General features: G+C 45.0%; 1 protein-coding gene across 5 annotated transcripts in view; it reads left to right on the top strand.

The window, feature by feature from the left end:
- CTBP2 (C-terminal binding protein 2) overlaps window positions 1-20,317 on the top strand; it is a 143,557-nt gene that overhangs the window by 62,182 nt on the left and 61,058 nt on the right. For 2 of the 5 annotated variants that reach the window (XM_074875502.1, XM_074875504.1), the window contains exon 2: window positions 17,093-17,252. In XM_074875502.1, coding sequence (XP_074731603.1) covers window positions 17,195-17,252 — 58 coding nt within the window. In that variant the 5' untranslated portion in view covers window positions 17,093-17,194. Of the gene's footprint in view, window positions 1-2; window positions 23-2,451; window positions 2,991-7,350; window positions 7,631-17,092; window positions 17,253-20,317 lie in introns of those variants that run through there. The other 3 variants (XM_074875506.1, XM_074875503.1, XM_074875505.1) reach the window with 3 other exon arrangements.

Raw genomic sequence — 20,317 nt, 5'->3', positions numbered from 1 at the left:
GTGGTGGCCATCTCTGTACCTGGTTGGTTCTCCGTGTTTTGAAATGCCGAAGCTTCCTTAATTGCTCCCTCCTCCTCCACCTCTCTCTCCCCTTCTTTCCCCAGTTGCACAGCCTACTCTTGCGAGCTGTGCATTTTTAGAGAACTGAAGAAATCATCCATCTCCCAGGTTCTTTGGGTGGCACCATGAGAAGACCGTGGGTGCAGGTGTTTATGTTCAGAAGTCACACAGCTCCTGCATGCTTGCAGTAGGTTCATGACGGTATTTTATAAACCCCAGCCCGTGAGACCATTCTTCCCTGCTAGCACTTAAGATGGTGTCTACAAGTGTTGGCAGACACGGCACCGACTCTGCTGCCGGCTGCCCCAAAGCGGTGATTGTGTTTGCCTGCTTCCTAGCAACTTTGTGTGCTGGTTCAATTACAAAGGACTCGGAAAAACGCGCTCCATCTGGTTTTCCAACCCCAGATGCGACCACCCCAAAGAGTGATCTAATTCTTCTGTATTTAGACTTGAAAACTTCTCACCAGTTGGTGGTGCAGGAAATCAAATAAGAGTCCTTAGGAGCAATAAGATCCACATGCTGGCCTAATTGCACATGGAGCTAGACTGCTGCTCCTGCTCTAGTGTATTTGCAATGCTGCTGTCAAAGGCATATTGTTAGGCTAGGGGAAAACCCACAAATCTTAATTTGAGTAATAATTTAATGTGGTCCAGTAATTAGCTATTCACGATAGGGGCCCCTTCGCATCTGGTGTGGTGTGTTGCGTGGTGTGAGAAGGCAGGCAGGCAGGACTCACGGGCAGCCTTGGTCTGTAGACCAAAGTTTGTGGAAAGGGGTAGTATCTCGACCTGCTTTTCAGTGTGGTCGTTTTAGTCTACATTAGATCATCTGAAAGTGTTGTTCTTGTTTTATTGTGTGGGCTTTTTTTAATTAAGACAAAAAAAGCTGCCACTTTCCACCTCTGCAGACTGAATCAGGAGGGCAGGGTGCATTGTGGGGAAGGAGAGGCAGAGCCCAAACCGGGGAGTTACTGAGCAAGAGGAAAATGTCACACAACCTCGGCGGAAAGCTGGAGCGTAAAATTTCCTCCCTCCTCTGTTCTGCAGAAAGCGCTGGCCTGTAATTTCTTGGTTGTGAACTTTTTGTCAACACAGGGCTGGGGATCAGAGCCTTATCATTTTAAGCTTGTCCTTAGGTGTCCCTAGCCTGGCCAATGCTGTGCTTTCCTACGTGTAAAGAGGCAGTTGGGGAGCCAGCGAGGGAAAGTTTGAAGCGGCTTTCCTACACACTTTAAACTTCAGGCTGAGTTTTAGCAAGGGAGTACCAGCCTTAGATATTCCCTGTGTTTATTCAAGCAAGCCCCGATTCGCACTGGTGGTTGTTCTCTGTCAGGGTTTCCTGTGGGAGCCCCCGCGCCGCGCACAGGAAGCGTGGCCAGACCCGCTGCCATCGACTTTCTTGGCCCGGCCCAGCTGGCAGAGTGGTGGTGGGAAGCAGTGCCAGCCCACTGTGAGCCACTGGGCAGCCGTGGAGGTGAGCCCGCCTGACCGCGAGAAAAATATAAAACTATGAAAAGGCGCAACCCTTTGGGACCCATGTTTTGTCAACAAATCAAGCAGGCGCTATTTTAAGCTGCTATGTACCTAACGCTTCCTGTTTTTCAGAAGAAACTTCTTGTTTTTTCGCTTTTATGTTGACGGATTTGTTTTAACTGCTTGTTCCTGAGGCAGCACGAAGGATTTTTTCCCCCCCACCCCGAAGCCCATGAGGAGGGAGGGAACCAGTGGGAGGCTCCCTGGGGGGAAGAGCACCCTCGGCCCTCTCCCAAGGATCCCTCGGGGGGTTCCTGGGTGCACTGAGGGGCCTTGAAGGTGGGCAGCCAGTGGGACAGCTGCCGCGGGGCTTTCGTCGTTTTGTGAACACTGCTAAGTTAAGCCATGTGTGGTTCTCTTTCGAGGAGCAGTGGCCTAACCAATAAGGACGAAGTAAATAGCATTCATTTCCTGCTGACCTTTTAACACGAACAGATGTTTTCTCTTACAAGTACCATAGGCCACTTCAGTCCCTGACCTCATCAAGTGGGCTGCTGCCGTTTTCATACTCGGCAGTCTATAAAACTGCTTTTTTAATCTGTTTTGCTGAGACCTGCCTGCAGAAGTGGGTCTCCTGCCTTGGTCAGGACCCGTGTGCCTTTAATGTTTCTGTCTTTCTTTTCTCTGGATGGACCAACCACTTCCTCCTCATTTTTGTCCTCTGTGGAGGATGGCAGATGTTTCCTCTGATGGGCTCTATCAGGCAGCCTGGGGGAAGTGAGTTTCCCTTTATAATATTTTCCCTAGCAGTCCTCACACAGGTTGGAATTGCAACCTGACAGCTAAAGCAGTAAGTCCATCACCCTTATCCCTGTTTGTGGTGGTTGACCAGAATGAAAGGAGTCTTGGAGTCACCTCCAAGCTCAAAAAGTAAAAGGTTGGAAGTGCCGAAGCTGAAGCTTTCATCAGTGTGGTTTCCCTTCAGCACTGACTGTGCTGCTGGAGCCATCCCAGCACCAGCTGGTGCCTCCTCCTCTGCTGCCCTGTGGGTCTTGGTCCTGCCCAAGGGAGTCAGTGATCTCAGCTCCATCCCAGGCTGCTCTGCTTGGAGATCACCTGGATGTTGCTTTTTTGTCACACAGTCTACCCTACTGCATCTCTAGATCTTCCACTGTAGATGGTTCTGAGTGGGGATCTGTGCAGGAATTGAAGCAGTTCAGGAAGCAGATGTGGTGGGAATGAGCAGTAAAGCTTCCTCGTTCCTGCCACCTTTTAATTTTCTTTGGGCCAAGGGACGTGCAAGTCTGAGCATGACTTGTGTGTCCAGGAATATCAGAGACACCTAGTTCATCCAGAAGACAGCTAAAGGAAGTTTCTCTGCTGGCTCTGCTGGCCAGAACCTGCTTTCTTCTGCCAGTCTTGCATGGAGACCATGGGAACGAGCTCTGCAGTGAGGTAATGGAGGGGAGAAGCATGGAGGCAGACTGGTGCACGTGCCATGAGTTCGTTTGAGACCTTTACCTGTTGGTGAAGAGTCTTTTTCCAAAGTTGGCATTGCAGTAGTGTCTCATCTGATGTCATCAAGCAGAGCGAGGTATCTCCATGTCTGGAAAGAAAAAAGCACAACTGTGGTGCTTGCAGGCCAGTTTATTTGCTGTGCTGCGTGGTGCACAGCTCGTGTTCCTCGGTCAGTGACGTTCAGTTTGGAGAGCAAATCCTTTGGTCTTCTGCTTTCAGGTGGGGGACAGTGGAAATACGAATAAATACCAGCATGATTTTCAGTTATTGAGTTATGCCGTCTGGAAAAGGATGTATGTTAATTTAAAGTTCATGCAATTGCCTTTATAGACTTCTTTTTTTAATACCATGCTGAACGTAGGTTGATACAGATTTCCAGGTTGTCACTTGTTGAGTTTTTGGCCTTTCCCTAAAGAAATATTTTGTTTTGTATTTGTTCTTTTAGTACTCTCCATATGTATTTAGTGGAAGATGTTCAGAAGTTTTGCTCCGTGAGTTGTGGTTTCTATCCAAGAGCAGTGGGTCTGTGCAGGACAAATAAGGGAAAAAAAGCTCTTTGTGTGTGTCAGGTTACCCTCCTTTTCCTGTTCAATTAAAAAGAGAAGTATGCAAAATCTTAAAAATTCCTGAGTATTACCCAAACATTACCATTTTTATAGTTTCAAGTTTAGAGAAAATGACTCACAGGCATCTTTAATAGAAGGATTGCTCAAAATAGAGTGGAGTGTGATTCACGTTAGCAAATCAAGCCACAGGAGAGGCAACAAAGAAGCCTTTAACCTGATACTCACTCTTCCCCATGAGTGTGTTGCAGAGTGGATGGCTGAGATTTCCCCTCTGCCCGTGGCGCCTGGCAGCAGGGGAGCAGCATGCGGGGAAGGAGCCGCCATGGATGTTGCTGAGAGGTCACACCTCTGCTTCTGGGGCAGTTGGGGCAAGTGGGAGTGATGCAGGGCATGACCTGCCTCTACTCCGGTGGTGCACGGCCTCTGTCAGCCCCCCCTTCGGTCCCTCTTGCAAGTTACCTGCTAACATCTTCCCCGGCAGGTTGGTTGTCCAAAACATCCCAAACATCCCTATCTGAGGGGTAGGAATCCTGCCCATCTTGTATATTGTTTTTGATTGGTCAGTGTAATTAGGCAATGCCTAATTGTAGGGAACGGTGAAGCTCAAACCTTTGAGCCTAAAGCAAAAGAAAGCCTGCAGTTGGGCATCTTTTGCAAACACACCCAGCTTTTGCTCACCAGCACTCGGACCTGAGCGTGTGTCCAGCACTACACTGGGCTATTCTGAATTTTAAGGTCAGGGTGGCAAGAGAGATGTCACATCTACAGCAGTGTGCTGCTTGTAGGGACTTTGAGTGAGGAGCCAGCTCCTTTGGCTCTACCTGAAAGCAAGGAGCATTCACAAAGCACGCTTGTAACACAACCCTTGTGAGAAGAATTGTTTAACAAATAGCCACATAATCTAGTTTGTCTTTTCTGCGGTGTTTTAGTTTGCCCTGTGCTGGCAGTCAGCCTTTCCCAGGTTTAACCTTGCACAGAAGATTTTATCTTGTGAGTCTGCAGAGACGGCTGCTGGTTGTGGAAAACATCACTGACGTACCAAGTGGATTACTGGGCAAAATCGATTTTACTTGGTACATTCATATGCTGAAAAGCAACATAATAGTGTCTGCTTTGCTTCCACACCAGCAAGGGGGAAGTGCCCCAACATGTGTTGGGAGACCCTACACGAGTCTGAGAGGTGACTGAGTGTTTTGGGCCATATTCATCACCAGTGTGATTCTGATGGCATCGTTTTGGCTGACTGAACAGGACCTGCAGAAATACCGTAGGTACACATGCTGATGTATATTCTGTGGCTGTCTTTGCTTAAGTGTTAAACATTCCCTGGGAGCAATGAGAGCAGAGACCTTCCCCATGGTCCTTGCAGTTTCTTTGGTTGATATATGGTGTTTTCCCTCCTTTTTGTCAAAGTGTCCTCTGTTCCAGAGATAATGCAATTGCTATGCAGTGCCGTGCAAATACTCTTCTGTATTTGTATCTCTTTTCTATTTAATTATACTGTATAAATGTCCTCAGTAAATTTGATAAGTTGGGTGAAGGATATTGATTTTCGAGTCTCTCTTGTGCAGGGCTCCTTGTAGTAGCAGCAGCCGTTCACCAGGCCTATTTCCCGAGGAGGTTTTAAAGGTTCAGCATTTAAGTAGCTACAGGATAACAAAGGAATTTCTTTCTCTACGTTCCCAGTAGAGCTGCTGATTGCAGGGTTTAAGGCCATAGAGAAAACATTAGTGTCGGGTGCTTTTTTTAAAAGCCCCAGACTTATGTCATCTGCAAAAGCAGGTGGGAAGGGAAATCAAGATACAGAATAGACCCACTGCCTTCATTCCTGCAAAGAAAGCCTGCTCCCAGCTTTGGGAAGAAATGAGAGGGATGCTCCCAGGGGCGGATGAGGTCCTGGGGCAGCAGTGGGGGGACCCCGGGCTTGCAGCTGGGCAGCCCCCCCACCTCTCCCCACCATCACCCCACAGCTGATGGCGAGGCAGAAGGAGAGGGGGAGAGACCAGCGGGTGTGTGGGGAAGCGGAAGGGAGGAGAGGGAATTTGCAGGGTTAAAAACGGGAGGACCAACAGTCTATTTTTAACTGCAGTTTTGAATGTGAAGTGTCACCGATGTTAAAAAAAGCTCCTGGTAAATGGTGGGGAAGATGCACGCGATAGTGGAAAGCCAGCTGCAGCTTTTTGAACTGTTTGCTGGTGTTTGTGAGGAGGCTGCGAACACTTGGTTAGTGTTAATGTTTTAATTTTCCTTTTCTCAGCCTGAGGTCTCCCTACACAAGGGACTTTCTTTAAACCGTGCTTAGCTCTCAGCCTCTTAAGATTATTTTGTTCTTCAAGAGGAACAGAAGGGAGAAATGTAGATATTTGTGCACTTTCCTGTTGCGCTTGCTTTCTTCGCATTCTCTTGGAACATAAAATGTTTTCCTTTCCTTTTTTTATGCTGAAAATTGGATGCTGATTTTTTTCTGGCTAATTTCCATGTATTTCTCATACAGGATTTTAGCCTTGATCTATAATGCAGGCCTATGGCTGTTCTTGCTAAAAGTTTGGTCCCGCCGGGGCTTTCATTATAAAACCTTATTTTCAGTCACAAATTGCTTCCTGCAAATGTCACCTTTCAGAGCCCACAGGTTTGGGTGGGTAGGGGGGCAGCGTCCCCGCAGCACCGGACCCCGCACCTCTCGGCTGTCCACCCGCAGCTCCCCAGGATTTAGGAAGCTGGGAATTCGGCGTGTTCGCCTGCATCAAGGCAGAAGGCTGAAGCCACTGCGGTCTATCATGTCAGTGATCCGTGGGATAATGCATCCCCAAGTAGTGGCCGTTTCTGTCTATTGTGTCACCGATCTGCACGTTAAAGGGACCCCGAGTAGGTGTTGCTACAATAAACCATAACAGCTCTATAGGAGCCGTCACAGCTCATTGCATCAATAATCTGTGTATTAAGGCATCCCGAGCAGGCCTCGGCACACAATGGACCGTTATGGCTCCAGATGAGCCTGTATAAATTTAGGTCAATAACCTGAGTGTTGTTAAATCCCAAAATAGCCTTGCTACAGCAAGCTGGCAAAGGCTTATAAGAAAGATGTGTAGATTATGCAAACCTGTGGTGGTTGCAGAGGATACTCTGACTTACCTCTAAGGGTTAGTGGCGGGAAAATTATTTCATCTTATTTATTACTGTTATCTAAACCTCTCTCCGCTCACTAGGCTCCCTCCTTCCCTCTCCTTTCGCTCCTCTGGAAATTAAACCACGTGAGCGATACTGCCAGAGCCGCAGAGGCAAGATGCGGAGGGAGAGACGGTGATGGAGGGTCAGGAGGAGTGAGGAGAAGGCAGCATTTCGCAGTTGAGCCGTCCCAGAGCTGCCCCGCATCCCGACAAGCTCTTTCCTCTGGGACTTCACGGAAGCACTCACACGTTTCCATCCTGACTGTGCGTGTGCCTGACCCCGTGGAGCTCAGTATTGTGGGGAGCATGGGTTTTGCATGAGGAGAGCCCAAAGGGCAGGAGGGCCCCCCGGGGCTCCCCAGACCCTGGCTTCCTCCAAAAGCCACCCTTCATCCTCACTCCTGATCTGTTTCTTGATCCAAGGCCTTCTTGGCCCTTGATGCCCCAACACCTGGCTGGGTTCTTTTCCCCTCCGCCATTCTTAGCATCCTGCTCCTTCCTTCATTTCTCATTTCCCTCAGACAAGGCCCTTTTGTAGGTAGGTGGTGGGGAGAGGAATGCCTTCAGCACAGGATGGAGACCGGTTTGCATTGTGGGTGTACGCCTGAATGGAGACATAGCCTTGAACTCTTGAACTCCTTTTTTTTTTTTTTTTTTTTATGTAGAGTAAAGCTGCTATGTGCTGAAAACAAACAGGACTCACTCCGATGGAAAGAGATTGTATAGTGGGAACAGATCTCGGACCACAAGAAATGGGGTTTTCCACATTTCCATTCTGAGACTTTCCATTTGAGATTTTGCCAGCAGTTGGGCAGTAGAAGATGAATTAGCTGAGCTGTTAAAGGTATTACATGTATTTCCCCCTTCGGAGACTTGTTAGAACATATTTTCTTCAGTGATAGTAATAAGTGTTACAAACAAAACACAGTTTTCCCCTTTGAATATTCCTTTACACAGAGCATCATCTACATAAAAAAAAAAAAAAAAAAACTACGTTAAGCAACATGAATAGCTTCAGGCTATTTTACTTCATGTTGCTAAATAAGTCAATGCAGATGAGGACTTTTTATGTAAGAGTGGCTTGTAAATATAAGCACTAAGATAAGGGCAAATTGTAACTCCGAAGATTCCCTGGAGATAGAAGAGTGTCACTGCTCCTTCCCACTATTCCCAGTCCAGTCAGAGCTCTCAGGACAGGCTCTGGGAGATCTGACAGAAAAAAAGCTTGAGATGTCTGTGATATAATGAGAAACACAGGGATTTTGTTCTGTATGGGGGCGTTTGGTGTGCTGAATCTCTTGATTGGGTGCAGCTGGGGCATGAGGGGCTTCACCTCTGCTCCTCAGGTGAGCTAGATCCATCCTGAGTGAAGGGTGGAGTCTCCTGCCCAGCCCTGCTTACGGTTTCTCCTCCAGCCTCAACCAGGTCATGGAGGTGCAGGCTGGTGTGTGCTGCTGTGATCTTTCCTGGGATATGGGCATGCGTCCCCTGAGGAACTGGGCTGAGGCCACCAAGGTACCTTCCACAATGTTTGGTTGCTGTGGGACAGGGCCTGAGGAGAACGTCCTGTGTCGCTGCTCATCGCTGGAGCTGCTTGGGGCTTCATGTCAGATTTCATTGTCTGATCCTGATTATGGAAGAATTAAGAAATTAGGAGTGAAGGGTAGTATTCCAGGCTTGGAGATGCTTCAGTTGTACGTCCTGTAAGTCTGTAGGTGGGCTGTGCTGGCTGGGATGAGGGTGCCATCATGTTCTTGTCTCACATCAACCCGCTGATGCAGCAGCACCTGGTTACAACTCAGGATACGAGGTGGGTGCTGCTGCAGGAGTGGGGTGCCGCTGCGGGCAGGCTGCCAGGCGGAGACGGCGCGGAGGAAGGAACTGCTGTATGCCCCAAGTGTCCCATGTGCTTGCTTCTAAGGACGCACTCATCTAGTTGCTTCTTTTATTATTTCTTTTATTTAGGAGTGACACAAAGCTAAGGACTTGAAAGAGTTTCAAAGACAAGTGGTCTTGGTTTTAGTGTTGGTCCTTTAGCTTGGGCACCTGAAGGAAAGCATTGATACCCAGGGTCTTCCTGGAGTCTTTGTGTTGCTGCGCTTGCTGTTTTGAACTTTCTGTTAAGGAGAAGTTCAGGAGTAACTTGTAAGTATTATGGAAATATATACTACATGTGGATGCTTAATCAAATCCTGGAAGGCAGGAGTGCCGGGTGCTGCTTTAGTACGCTGCGAAATGCAGCCACTGCTTCTGCCAGCCCTGCGCTTTTGGCCGGAGACCGGCGAGGGAAACGGGCTCGACAGATCTGTAGTGCAGAGTCATGGGGATGGGAGAAATGTGAGGCTTTACAGGGGGGTGCGGGGTGCATGTGTGGCAGGAGGTGGGTGCGGAGGTTGGGAGGATGTGGCTCTCGGCCACATGAAGATTTTGGTATGCAGCTCGTACTCAGGAAGTTTGGCCACCCTGATTACAAACATACGTATATTTGGAGATGTATAGTGAGATATCTGTCTCTTTCCTAATTTGATTTGTATTTAGATGGAGAGAGGGAAACCACCGAAGCAGGGAAGTGGGTGGCTTTGTGTGGTTTCCTAGCCAGCAGAAGCTGAAAACGGTTTAAGTTCACATTTAGCAGTATAGTAGTAACTAGAAGGAGACATCTGAAGGTAAGTGGCCATGTCCTACCTCTTGGCAGTGAGGAGGCTGGATTTGCCTTTGTTCAGCTCTGGAGACAGATGAGCTCTCCCCTCTAGCTCTGGAGACAGGTAGTGGTGCCATGGCATGATTTATAGTTCTTTTTCAATTAATAATTTTCAAAACTTAAACCATAAACTGCTGTTTGTGAGAGTAAAAAGGATGAAGTTTTCTGTGTTGGAGTTAATGGAGGGGGAGAAGTGAACTGAACAAAAACCAAACCTTGGAAACAACAATAGCTGCGCACCAAAGTGTTTATTTAACCAGGACTTTTTATTCTAGCTATTTCATCTTATTTTCCTCTTGTTCTCGCTCTTGCTTGCTCATCTATATGCAGCATATGGAAAGGTTGAAAAGTGGCAATTACTAAATGAGAGTAGACAGAGACTGTTCTCCAGCAGCTCCAGATGGGGGTTAGTGATGCTCTTCACAAGCTGTGTGCTGGCGCTTCACTCTGCAGTATAAAATGCCCTCTAATGGACAAGTAACTGCATAGCTCATCCGACGAACCAGCAAATAGTCATTTTTTTTCTCAGGGTTTTTAATTTGGCTGTGCTGATTTTCGTACAGGAGCAAATAACGGTTTGAGTAGAGGAGAACTTTTGGTTATCCAGATGTGCAAACAGCAAAGGTTCACCTCACTCCAGCATTAGTCTTTGCAATTAGAGAAAATAAATAACAATAATTTAAGGGGTTCTGGTAAAATGTAGAATGAGATTTTATTTTTCAATACAGCAGGGGCCTTTGGAGACTGTTAAGAGTATTTATGTATTATTTCCTCTTGTTTTATTTGAGAAGCTAAGGGTACTTTCCCAGCCAGTGTTGTGCTGTAGCAATATCAGTGTGCGCGTTATCAGTGTCAGATACTTAGAAAAACAAGATAAGAGAGACTGAAGGAGGCCTGTGATTAATTAGCAGATGGATTAGGCACTCTCGAAGCTAAGTGGATAATTTGGGTTCAGCTCCTGGTTATTGTTTTGCCCACCACCAGGCCCCTGAAGGCTGTTGGTGCAGGATAAGCTGAGCATCGACTGACTTCACATCTCATGCCAGACAGAGAGATGACAGTTATTTTCTTTAAAGCAGTTTTCTTGCTGTCTGTTTGGGTTGCTTGTTTGTATTTTAGCTTTAGGAATGAAAGGAGTGCCAGTTCTGGTATTTCCTAGTTTTACTTGAAAACTCACAGAGGGTCTGAGGAGGGCTATTACTACCTGACAAGGGAGCATGCCTGGATCTTCTTAAAACCAAGAACTAGTCACTAATGTCAGAAAATAAAATCAGGGAAAAAAATGTTGAAAAATAAAATAGGAGCAAAACCTTGGGTATCTTGCTGCCCTCTCTTCTGCACCATGGCTATTGAGGCAACTTTTGAATATTGTCATTTCTGTAGGTCTTCATAACATCTTTCTGACTACCAAGAACCCGATCTGGAGCGCAGTCTGTAACCTGAAATACAATTCTTAAAGAGACTTTAAAAAAAAATGCAGATCCAAACAAAAGCCTCTTCCATGCTTTATGCATCATTAAGATGGAGAGGAGGGAAAAATGCTACAAACCCATATGTCTTTTTTTTCCTTTGAAGGGCATATATATATGCATATAATTGTGATTCTTCTTTTACTGAGTCAACAAGTAGCTTTGATGGAGTAGAACTGATGAGGGACACTTGCTGTGACTTTCAAGGGCTGAAAGGAACGCAGGATCAGGCCCTCTATGTCATCTTTGAAGCCTTATTATTTTAGCACAGTCTGTATCTTGTTGCATAACGTTTTAAGATGTGGTCTGCATCATTATGTAGCGTGTTTAATTTAGCAACAGATGTGCAGGCTCATATGCCGTTATGGTACATTTTGTTCACTCATATAATAGCAAGTTCCTCAAAATTGTTACGAGTTCTTCAGCGCAAGACTCCTACAGCATGTTATTCTCCTTTTCTGTGTGGTGAAGAGCAGAAGAGCTCTTTATTTGCCATCAGCAGGTGCTAACGTGGGAGTGCCAGCTCTCTGTGAAGCACGTTTAACCTGCTGCGTTCCTGCTTTCTCTGTGGCACCCACTGAGTGCACTTTCCCCAGCAGTTTTTGGGGGAAGGCACCAGTGGAGGGGCAAGACTTGGGGCGTTAGGTTTCTGGGCTGAAAAAAAAGCAAGTCACCTAGGCAAATAATGCTTATTGCCACCCACGGTGTCATCCAGTCGTTCCCACGGAGAGGCCTTAATGCAAAACATCGCTGAACGCTCTGCGGCAGCAGAATCATACTAATAACTGGGAAAAGCATTAAACTTCATTAACAGTGGTTTTGTAGCAGGAGTCCTGCCCTCACTGTTTTGAGGGTGCTCAGGGTCCATGGAGGGGAGATGCAAGCTGCCTGGCACTGAGGTGTGCTTTACAGCCAAGGTAGCTCTCCCAGAAGTTGGGAAAAAGCTTTTCTTTTTTTTTTTTTTTTTCCTCTTCCCTAGCATCCTATTTCCCATGGAATGGCTGAAAGCATTTAATGGAGCTGGAGAAGTCCAAATCCTGGCCACACAGAAACTGTGTGATTCCTCTTCCCAAGCATGATGGTTTACATGCCTCAGGCATTTAAAAAAAGAAAAAAATAACCTATTTTTTGGCTAATGAAAATCTATGTTTGTCTCACTACCCATATAAATGTTTAATCCTTTTTTGGTTCCTGCTGGGCTATCGGGCTTAATGGTGTCTTGACACTGCGAGTTCCCCATGTTGTTTTATTATGCTTTAAATGAAAACATCCAAAAAAAGGATTTCAAGAAGGATCGTGGTGTTTATCCCTTCCCTGCGATGTGCTTCCCTCCTCCCCTGCGGTCGTGCCAGGGCTTTAGAGAGAGGAGAAGGTGATGGAGGCTGCGGAGGGGCATCGCACTTAAGGATGTGCCATCAGTGTAGGGAGGAAGGATGACACAGTGTTCACAAAGTCTTCCTCTTGCATTGTACTGTCTCCTTTGTCCGCTTCCCTCCCCTGTCATTATCTCTGTGTGTCTCCTTCTTTCTTCTCTCTGCGTTTCCTTTCTTGCACAAACTCCGCTTCTCAGCCCCTCCTGTCCTCCCCACGGCGGCTGCCGATGTCTGAAATGATCAGCTGTGGCAATGGCCAGCTAGTTCAGAATAGTTAACAGCCGGTGATGCTAACGCAGGTCTTTAAACAGTCCATGGCTTTGAGGGCTCTTCCTGCATTGAAATCTCAATTCAAGTGCGATCAAGCTTTGGAAAACTGTACCTTAACCTAAAGAGGGTGGTAGGGAGAGCTGCCCTTGGCATTTGCAGATACTAACTTCATGATTACGGACCACTTGAGTGTCGTGGTCTGCTTCCAGCTGGGAGGGCTGATGTCCTGCAGCGATCACAAGTACAGAACCCTCTCTGGGAAACTCTCCTTTCTTGAGAGCCTAGGAAATGTCTGACAGTATCATCAAAACATTTGGACTGGATTTGCCCTTGTTTAATTAAGGAGTTGTACATGTGGAAACCCAGTTTAGATGTGAGAAACGACAGATGTTTTCGTCTGCTGTTTGGAAATGGGAGCTTTTGCAGTTCGTGGAGCTAAGAGTTTTCTGAGGTAGGGTATCTCCATTTTGTTGATGCCATATTTCATAGAGGGTAGAAAATGTAGTCGGAAATTGTGAGCCACAGGTTTCTGGCTCCACTAAGGGTCTTGGAGTGCGCATGTGCATTTTTTGATTGTGTAGATAGATGCTCGTATTTGAAGTTAAAGAGGAGTCCCACTTAACCTACGACCATGTATTCATTGGCAGAAGTGGTGCGTTTGTACCACTTGTTCATTCACACCTCAAAAGGCGGCAATTGCTGTTTTACTGCACCCCAGCCGATGAGCAGGACTCACAGGTGCGGTTTTGTGATGCTTACCAAGGCCTGTGGTGGGGCTGGGCGCTTGCGTCGGCTTCAGCTCATCGCAAAATGGGGTGTAGAGAACACCGTGACGCTTTCCCGGGGCTGGGCACTGAGAGGGAGTGGGTGAGACACAGTTTTGTCCGGGCAACGGGCTCCTAATCACCTGCTGGGTGCCACCGTGGTTTGATGGCAGTGCCTGTGATGGATGCCCTAAAATAGATGTTGCCCGTGTTTGTGCTCCTGTGCTTCCTAGTATGCCCTGAAAAAATAATAGAACAGTTGGGAGAAGAGCTTAGAAGACAACACATTCTTTGTAAAGTCACCTTTCTCTTTTTTTGTCTAACAGTGCATTTTATTTGGGAAAATCACCTCTTCTCTCTTTTCGTTTTCCATCAAAAGCAAGAAAATTAAGCCCTAATACAGCTTTCTCTGCTCTCATTTTCTGGCTCATGGATTGTGGTATTTAACGGGCAGTATTAAGAAGCTTTTTAAATGTGTTATGTCAGGATTGGTTTTTTTCCTAAAACATTGTATTTAAGTACGATCCTTCTTTAAATAAATAAATAATTGATGGGCTATCATCACGTCCGAGGGTTTTGAAGAAAATTTACATTTTGAAAGACACTGTTGGAGGCTAACACGGCCATGCAATTACTGTATGTAAATCACTTCACTTGTTTCCTAATCTTGCTGAAGATGAAGTACAATTTTTGTGTGTGCACCTCTCTCTCTCTCAAATTTCCTTATACAATGAGGTTTTCTTCTATTTTAATTGCTGACCATGATTTTTGTTCTGCCTAGCCTGATTGTATTTATTTTATTGCAGGGGACATTTAGCCTTGCGATTGTTTTGAGATTGGGTTGGATGGAGAAATCATTGAGGATAGATTGAAGTTGGGTGCACAACTAATTGCATCCTCCATCCCGCAAATGGAGGAACTGCTTTCTTAATTACAGCTTCATATGAAGGCTGGGGAATATCCACTTGTTTCTGTGCCCCACACATCTGCTTCTCTCCATTTTATCCATCCCTGCCAAATTCTGCTCGACAGCTCCTGCCACATTTTTAACAAGTCTTCTGAGTTGGGCTTTTATTGCTGTTGGTATCATCCTGGACACCTGTCAGGCAAAGATGGAATAGTTAACATCATTAGGACGGTGTTCATTCAGGGGCATTGCATTAAGCTGTGTGGGATTCTGATAATATGAGCAGTAATTTCTCTGATTGTTATTAGTTTCTTTTGTAGAAAGTTTTCCTCCAGGGAGTAATGCAGGGAACTGAGATGGCAGGAGAAAAAAAACTTTAATGGAAGCATTCATCCATCAGAAAATGCACTCTGTCAAAATTAAATACACTTTGCATATTGATTTTGTTTGGGAAGAGAAGGGGGAAAGAGTTGCAGCCCCAACATAATGAACCATTTGAGTATTTTCAGAGGAAAACGCTAACTTTCTCTCCTGACATGACTTCTTCATAACCTGGCATTTCTCGATGAAAGTGGAGTGAGATGTAATAGAGGTAGAAATTCACGTGTATGCTTTTAAATGTTGATCGTGGAAATGCTGTTTGCTACTCTGACTTTAGCGACACTAACAGTTTTTGTTGTAAGAAGTATTTTGACTGTAGCAAGCTTCTGCCTCTGGAATGGAAGTTTTCTGCTCCTTTTAGAATGTTGCATTAATTATTAATGTGAGTGGGAATCGTGCTCTTTAGCATCCCTGTGTTTAAAAAAAATCAATTAATTATTGCTATAAATCTCAGAGATTATGCTGCAGTTGCGCTGCTGGGAAATTGGCCATTAACTACCAGGAAATCGCCTATCTTCCCTTAGTCAGAATTCAGTTGTACCAACACAACCCTTTTCCTTTTATAAATTAACTATCAATGTGATGCATAATTGATAACCATTTATAATAATAACAATAATCTCCATGAAATTGTCATCTCGGTATGCAGCAGCTTTGTTAGAGCCTTTACCCCTCACACGCTCTGCCTAGCCTATTGCATTTGTTAACTGTGTTTTCTGGGAAGTTATTGCTTCACCGGCGTGGTTTTAGGAGAGCCATAAGCTGTTCCAGAGGAATAAAATGCAGGGTAGAAATGCCTGACTGGACTGTGTGACTATGAAGAACCTGAAGTGTTTGGAGAGGATGGGTTGAGTGTCGCTATCGCTGCTCTACAGAAGGGGAAGCAGAAATCAAGGTTACAGACGTTGCCCAAGGTCAACTTTTGGACATCAGCTTGGATTTTCCTGGTTCTTCTTTCTGTATGTCCTAGATTACGTGAACCCAGCGGTATTTTAGTTTGCTGTGAAAATTTTGTTTGCTAATAATGCAGTGTGAAAATTCACCTGCCACGGAGGAGCTGTTTGGGGGCCACTTCGAATGAATGGTACCAACTTTGTGGTTATTGCTGGCTTTTCAGAATTATTTTTTTTAACCCTTTCTAGTCCTTTGTAAGCAGAGAGGTTGAGATTTTGCAGCGTGATACAGGTGGCCACTCAGGAGGGGATTCTTGCTGTGCTTGCGCTCGTGCCTGCCTTCCTCTTCCCCTTCTTTCCTTGCGAGACGTCTGAAAACACGGTGGTGTTTTGCTTTGTTTCTAGAAATCACAGCTTTCCAATAATTCTGCTCTTTTGGTGCTTTTAAGTGGGCTTAAAAGGATGGTGGATGGCTGCAGGGGGGGCAGGAGCCTCTTGAGCAGGATCCATCCCTGAAGGTTTGTAGCTCTTATCAAGGTCATCTGTCTTCACCTTAAAATATAAAAGAGGATATTGGATCACTGGTAGTGTAGCATAACTCGGTAGAAAATTAGTGCATGTAGTGCTGAATTGTTTGAATTCAGTTGTCAGCATGAGGTCTTTTGTTGTATGTCTTGATTCATGAATACTGTGTGGAACTTGCTTTGAAAAACTTGTACCTGGATTTTACAACAAAGCTGCTGGGTAAAAGTGCCACAACGGCACGTTCAGGGTCTGCAGTCTGAGCGCAGGTCGGAGCGTTCAGGGATTAAACGAACCTTTGGCTCTCTGTAGGAACAAAAGCATCAGACCTGAGCAGATCCATTTAGGGTCTTTCTCTGTGTCACCAAAATGCAGAAAAGCCTGCAGCTGTTGTCCCTTTGTAGAGCATTTCTTATGAATCAGCCACACATACCGCTTTATGGATTGCTTTATTTCATCAGCATTTAAAAGTGTGTACGCTAGAAACGGCGGCTCTGGCACCCAAAGTTTAATGTTAGCCCTTCAAGCATGAAGGTAAGGACAGGCTGCGGTGACAGCTGGAATATGTACTAAGGTCTAGTTACAGATTCAAGGTCCATTGATGACTTTTACAAGGCAAGGCTTAAATAAGACATGAAAGTGGTTTGTGTGAGTGAAAGTACTGGAAGAGCAAAAGCTACTTTTCAGTTTTTATATACTCTCTAATAATCTTTCAGTGTCTGTGAGCCTACAAAATAGCTTAATGGATTTTATCTGCTAGGAATAGATTTTTAAGGCAGAAATAAAACTGGGAAGGCCATACAGCGCTTCGGCAGTTCTCGTGTACAGTGCTGTTTTTTCTGATGGCAGGGAAGATAAAGGGGCTGTAGGCTTGATTTGCAGTATAAGATGTGTGACCGCCGGGACGCTGGGGTTGGAAGCACTAAACTCACCGCTGGCCTTTCACAAGCCTGCTCTGCTCTTGGGGACGGGTAGATCTCACCTAGTGTGCTGGAAATCCTAATGAATCCTTTCATTCCTCTGCAGGATCGACAGTGGCGGTATGCACGCCAATTCCTGTGAGTTTTCCTGAGTTCCTGGGGGACTGCTTTGCTTTTTGAATCAGAAAGTTACAAAATACCGTCAAGAATGGCACTTGTGGATAAACACAAAGTCAAGCGGCAGCGACTGGACAGAATTTGTGAAGGTAAGAGTGTGCTCCAGCTTTTCTGTAGTAGCTGACTGATGGTTAATGTAGAATATCTAATTTTTCCTTGTTTCTTACTGCACTTAGACATAAAGAGATCCCGATCTAGGGCTAGATCCCCCGTCCTTTCTGTCGGCCCAAAATACAGTCATATAGCCTTGGGAAAGGATACACTGGTTACTCATTTCAAAGTTATCTGCAGTCCTGTGAACAGGGTTTTTATTTAATTACCAGGTCTTCTCCTTTTATCCTAAATTCTACTGAACTGATCTTGTCAGTCCCAATTTGAAACAGAGCTTAAGTTTATACTATTTTTAGGAAAGGGTTATGTTTCATTAAATGCTTTGCTTTCTGGAGGTCTTCTCTGGCCAGAGAAAGAGCCAGGGGACACAGGCTGGTGCCATAACTCTTCCGTCCCTTCCCACTCCATGTGGTGCCAGTTACAGTGTCCAAGACAAAGTGTCACTTGGGGGGTGTGAAAGTAGACGATCTCCTGTAATATTGACTATCATCCTGTAAGAAATAGGTGGAAAATTTAAAAGTGGTTGTTGGAGTATTTCTTACAGTTTTGGGCGTATTGTTGGAACAGCTTTTCTTTTGCTGGTGTGTGGTGATAAAGCAGATTTGCTGTAAATCATTCTTTAGTAGTAGTATGTTACAGTGTCACAGCATGGGTGACTTTTACCTTCTGTTTTAGTTTTCCAGCAGAAAATGGTTTTAGGTAATGTTTTCTATTGCAGCTCACATAATGTAAGTTACTTATGATAGAAATCAAGTGATGGCAAACAAGCTCTGACTTTTTGGTGTAACGCTCCAATAATTCTCCTATGCAGACCAACACTTCTGCAAGTTTTACTAGCAGCAAAAGCAGAACAGAGTGTTATTTTAGGAAGAATATCTTAATTTATGTCTCTTAAAGAGTTCCAGTGTTCATCTGCTCTTCAGGAGATGGATAGTGGCCTGCAGGGTAACAATTTGCAGTATTACATGAATGCAAATAGGGTGAAATAGGTTTTGCTCGTGGATGAAAGCGTAGAGCTCACAGGGGAATTGTGCTGCGTCCATTCAAGCAAAATGTGTGGGGCTTTGGAGTTTCCAGTGAGTGTAAAATGCTGATCAGCAAGACAGGGTGGCTTTTGCCTTGATTTTTGTGTGTTAAATATTGCTTACTCTTGCATGCCAAAGTAGTAGTCCTTTGCTGTTGCTTTAAACTTGTCATGAGTTACTTAGCTTTATTAATTTTGCTCTGTTAATTTTGGAGGGGGTCGGCAGAGAAGATGAGAGGTAGGAAGGAGTGTGCAGGGTACACTGCAGTGGGGAGCTGCATATTTCTCCTATTGAATGTCATAAACACTCAGGTGTGGTACACTATCTCATCTTCAAAATTTACTTTGAACTTGACTTAAAAGAGTTGTATCAGCTGAGCCTGGATTTTTCAAAAGCTGCCTTCCTGGTTTGATGTTTACTATCAGATCTAGTTGCTGAGTGTACAAGAAATTCAAAAGGATCGTACAACGAACCTGCTAACGGAGCTTTAGATGTGATTGAAGTTTAGATTATTTTCCTCTGATATATGAGCTTTTTTCTTCTTTCTTGGTCAGAAGATATTCTTTTCTAATCTGTAAATGTGCAAAAGACAACTTTTTTAAGCATATTTTGTCATTTGCCACTTGTTTTCTGGGATTTGCTATAGTAAGACACTGTTGTGTTGTATTTATAAACAACAGATTAGGACTGAGTGTAAGCAACACTGTAAAAATTACCTTGCAGAAAGCTTAGCGTTTGCCAAAACGCTGGGCTTGTAGGACAGTAATATAGCATGCTGACATCTCTGATGGCTATTTTTTATTATAGGCTCTTAATCTCGGATTGTAGCATAGTAAAGCACTGAAGAGGGGTCGCGCCAGCTGCTGTGAAAACACACTCTGAAAAAAATGAGCATTTCTCTTGGTTTTGTCTTGAAAGGTTTATGGAGCAATCAGTGAAAGATGATGAGAAATTAGGGAACTACTTCAGCAGACTGAGGAGAGGAGTCTTTGCTAGCAGAATGGTGTTCAGTGAGAAGAATCGCTAGTGTTCCATCAGCCAAGTGCAGCGGGGTCCAAAGAAGTTGCTTTTCAGGAGTTCCCGTTCTGTGGAAGCACTTGTGCAGCTTTTCTCTTTTAAAAAGTGAATGGGTACAGAGCTATATTTACCTGATGACAAGCTAAATGTTTTGCAGTACACAGGTGGATTTCTGTGGTTTTTATGAAGTTGCATATACTGTACCATCCCTTTTATAATTCACAACACAAACCCTTGGAGAGTTTGCTAGGAAGGGGCTTTATTCCGTGCAGCAGGACGGTGGCAGGTCTGGAGGTGAAATAGCCTCGGGCTGCATGTTGTAATCACCTCCATACTGCCAAACGGCTGCTTCTTCATGCGGGCTTACTGAAAACATAACTAGTCACATGTTGAGGGAAATAGCTTACAAACTGTCATGGTATTAAAAGAGTATATTAAGAAGCTGCAGTGTTTGTATTACTTTGTTAAATGTGCATCTGGCATGGAAAAATAATCCAAGCCATGCAAGGATGGTGATATCTTTGAAAACACTGGTTCATAGCCTTTATAGGCAGATTTATGAGTCTTCCAGGAAGAGAAGCAGTTCAGTCTCATTGCATTACTCAGCTTGACCAGTTCCTCTGGTTTTTTTAATATATAGTTATGACATCTTTGTGTGACAGCGTTACTTTTTGCTCTAAGCAGGCTGTTTTGAAGAGGTGAGCTTTTTGCACCAGGTAACAGATTTTGCTCTGTAGAAGAGTACGGGTGAGATAAAGGTGCAGATTTGAGGGGATAAAGGAATCTTAGGGCAACAGCCCGGAGTAAAGACATTTAGAGTAGTCTGTTAAGAATGAAGCGGGTTTGTGATGCCGATCTGAATGAAGTAAAGTCAGAGTGATCATGGCTTACCCGTTTCTTTCTTTTCTGGTTGTCCCAGAGAGTTTGGGTGCCTATTCTGTAATTGGATCCATGTGGGTGGAAAGATGTACCCAGTGAATGGCTGGAGCTTTTGAAAATAA

This window comes from Strix uralensis, chromosome 7, assembly GCF_047716275.1.
Source record: "Strix uralensis isolate ZFMK-TIS-50842 chromosome 7, bStrUra1, whole genome shotgun sequence".
In the NCBI taxonomy this organism is placed as follows: domain Eukaryota; kingdom Metazoa; phylum Chordata; class Aves; order Strigiformes; family Strigidae; genus Strix; species Strix uralensis.
This window is presented reverse-complemented; position numbering and strand designations above follow the sequence as displayed.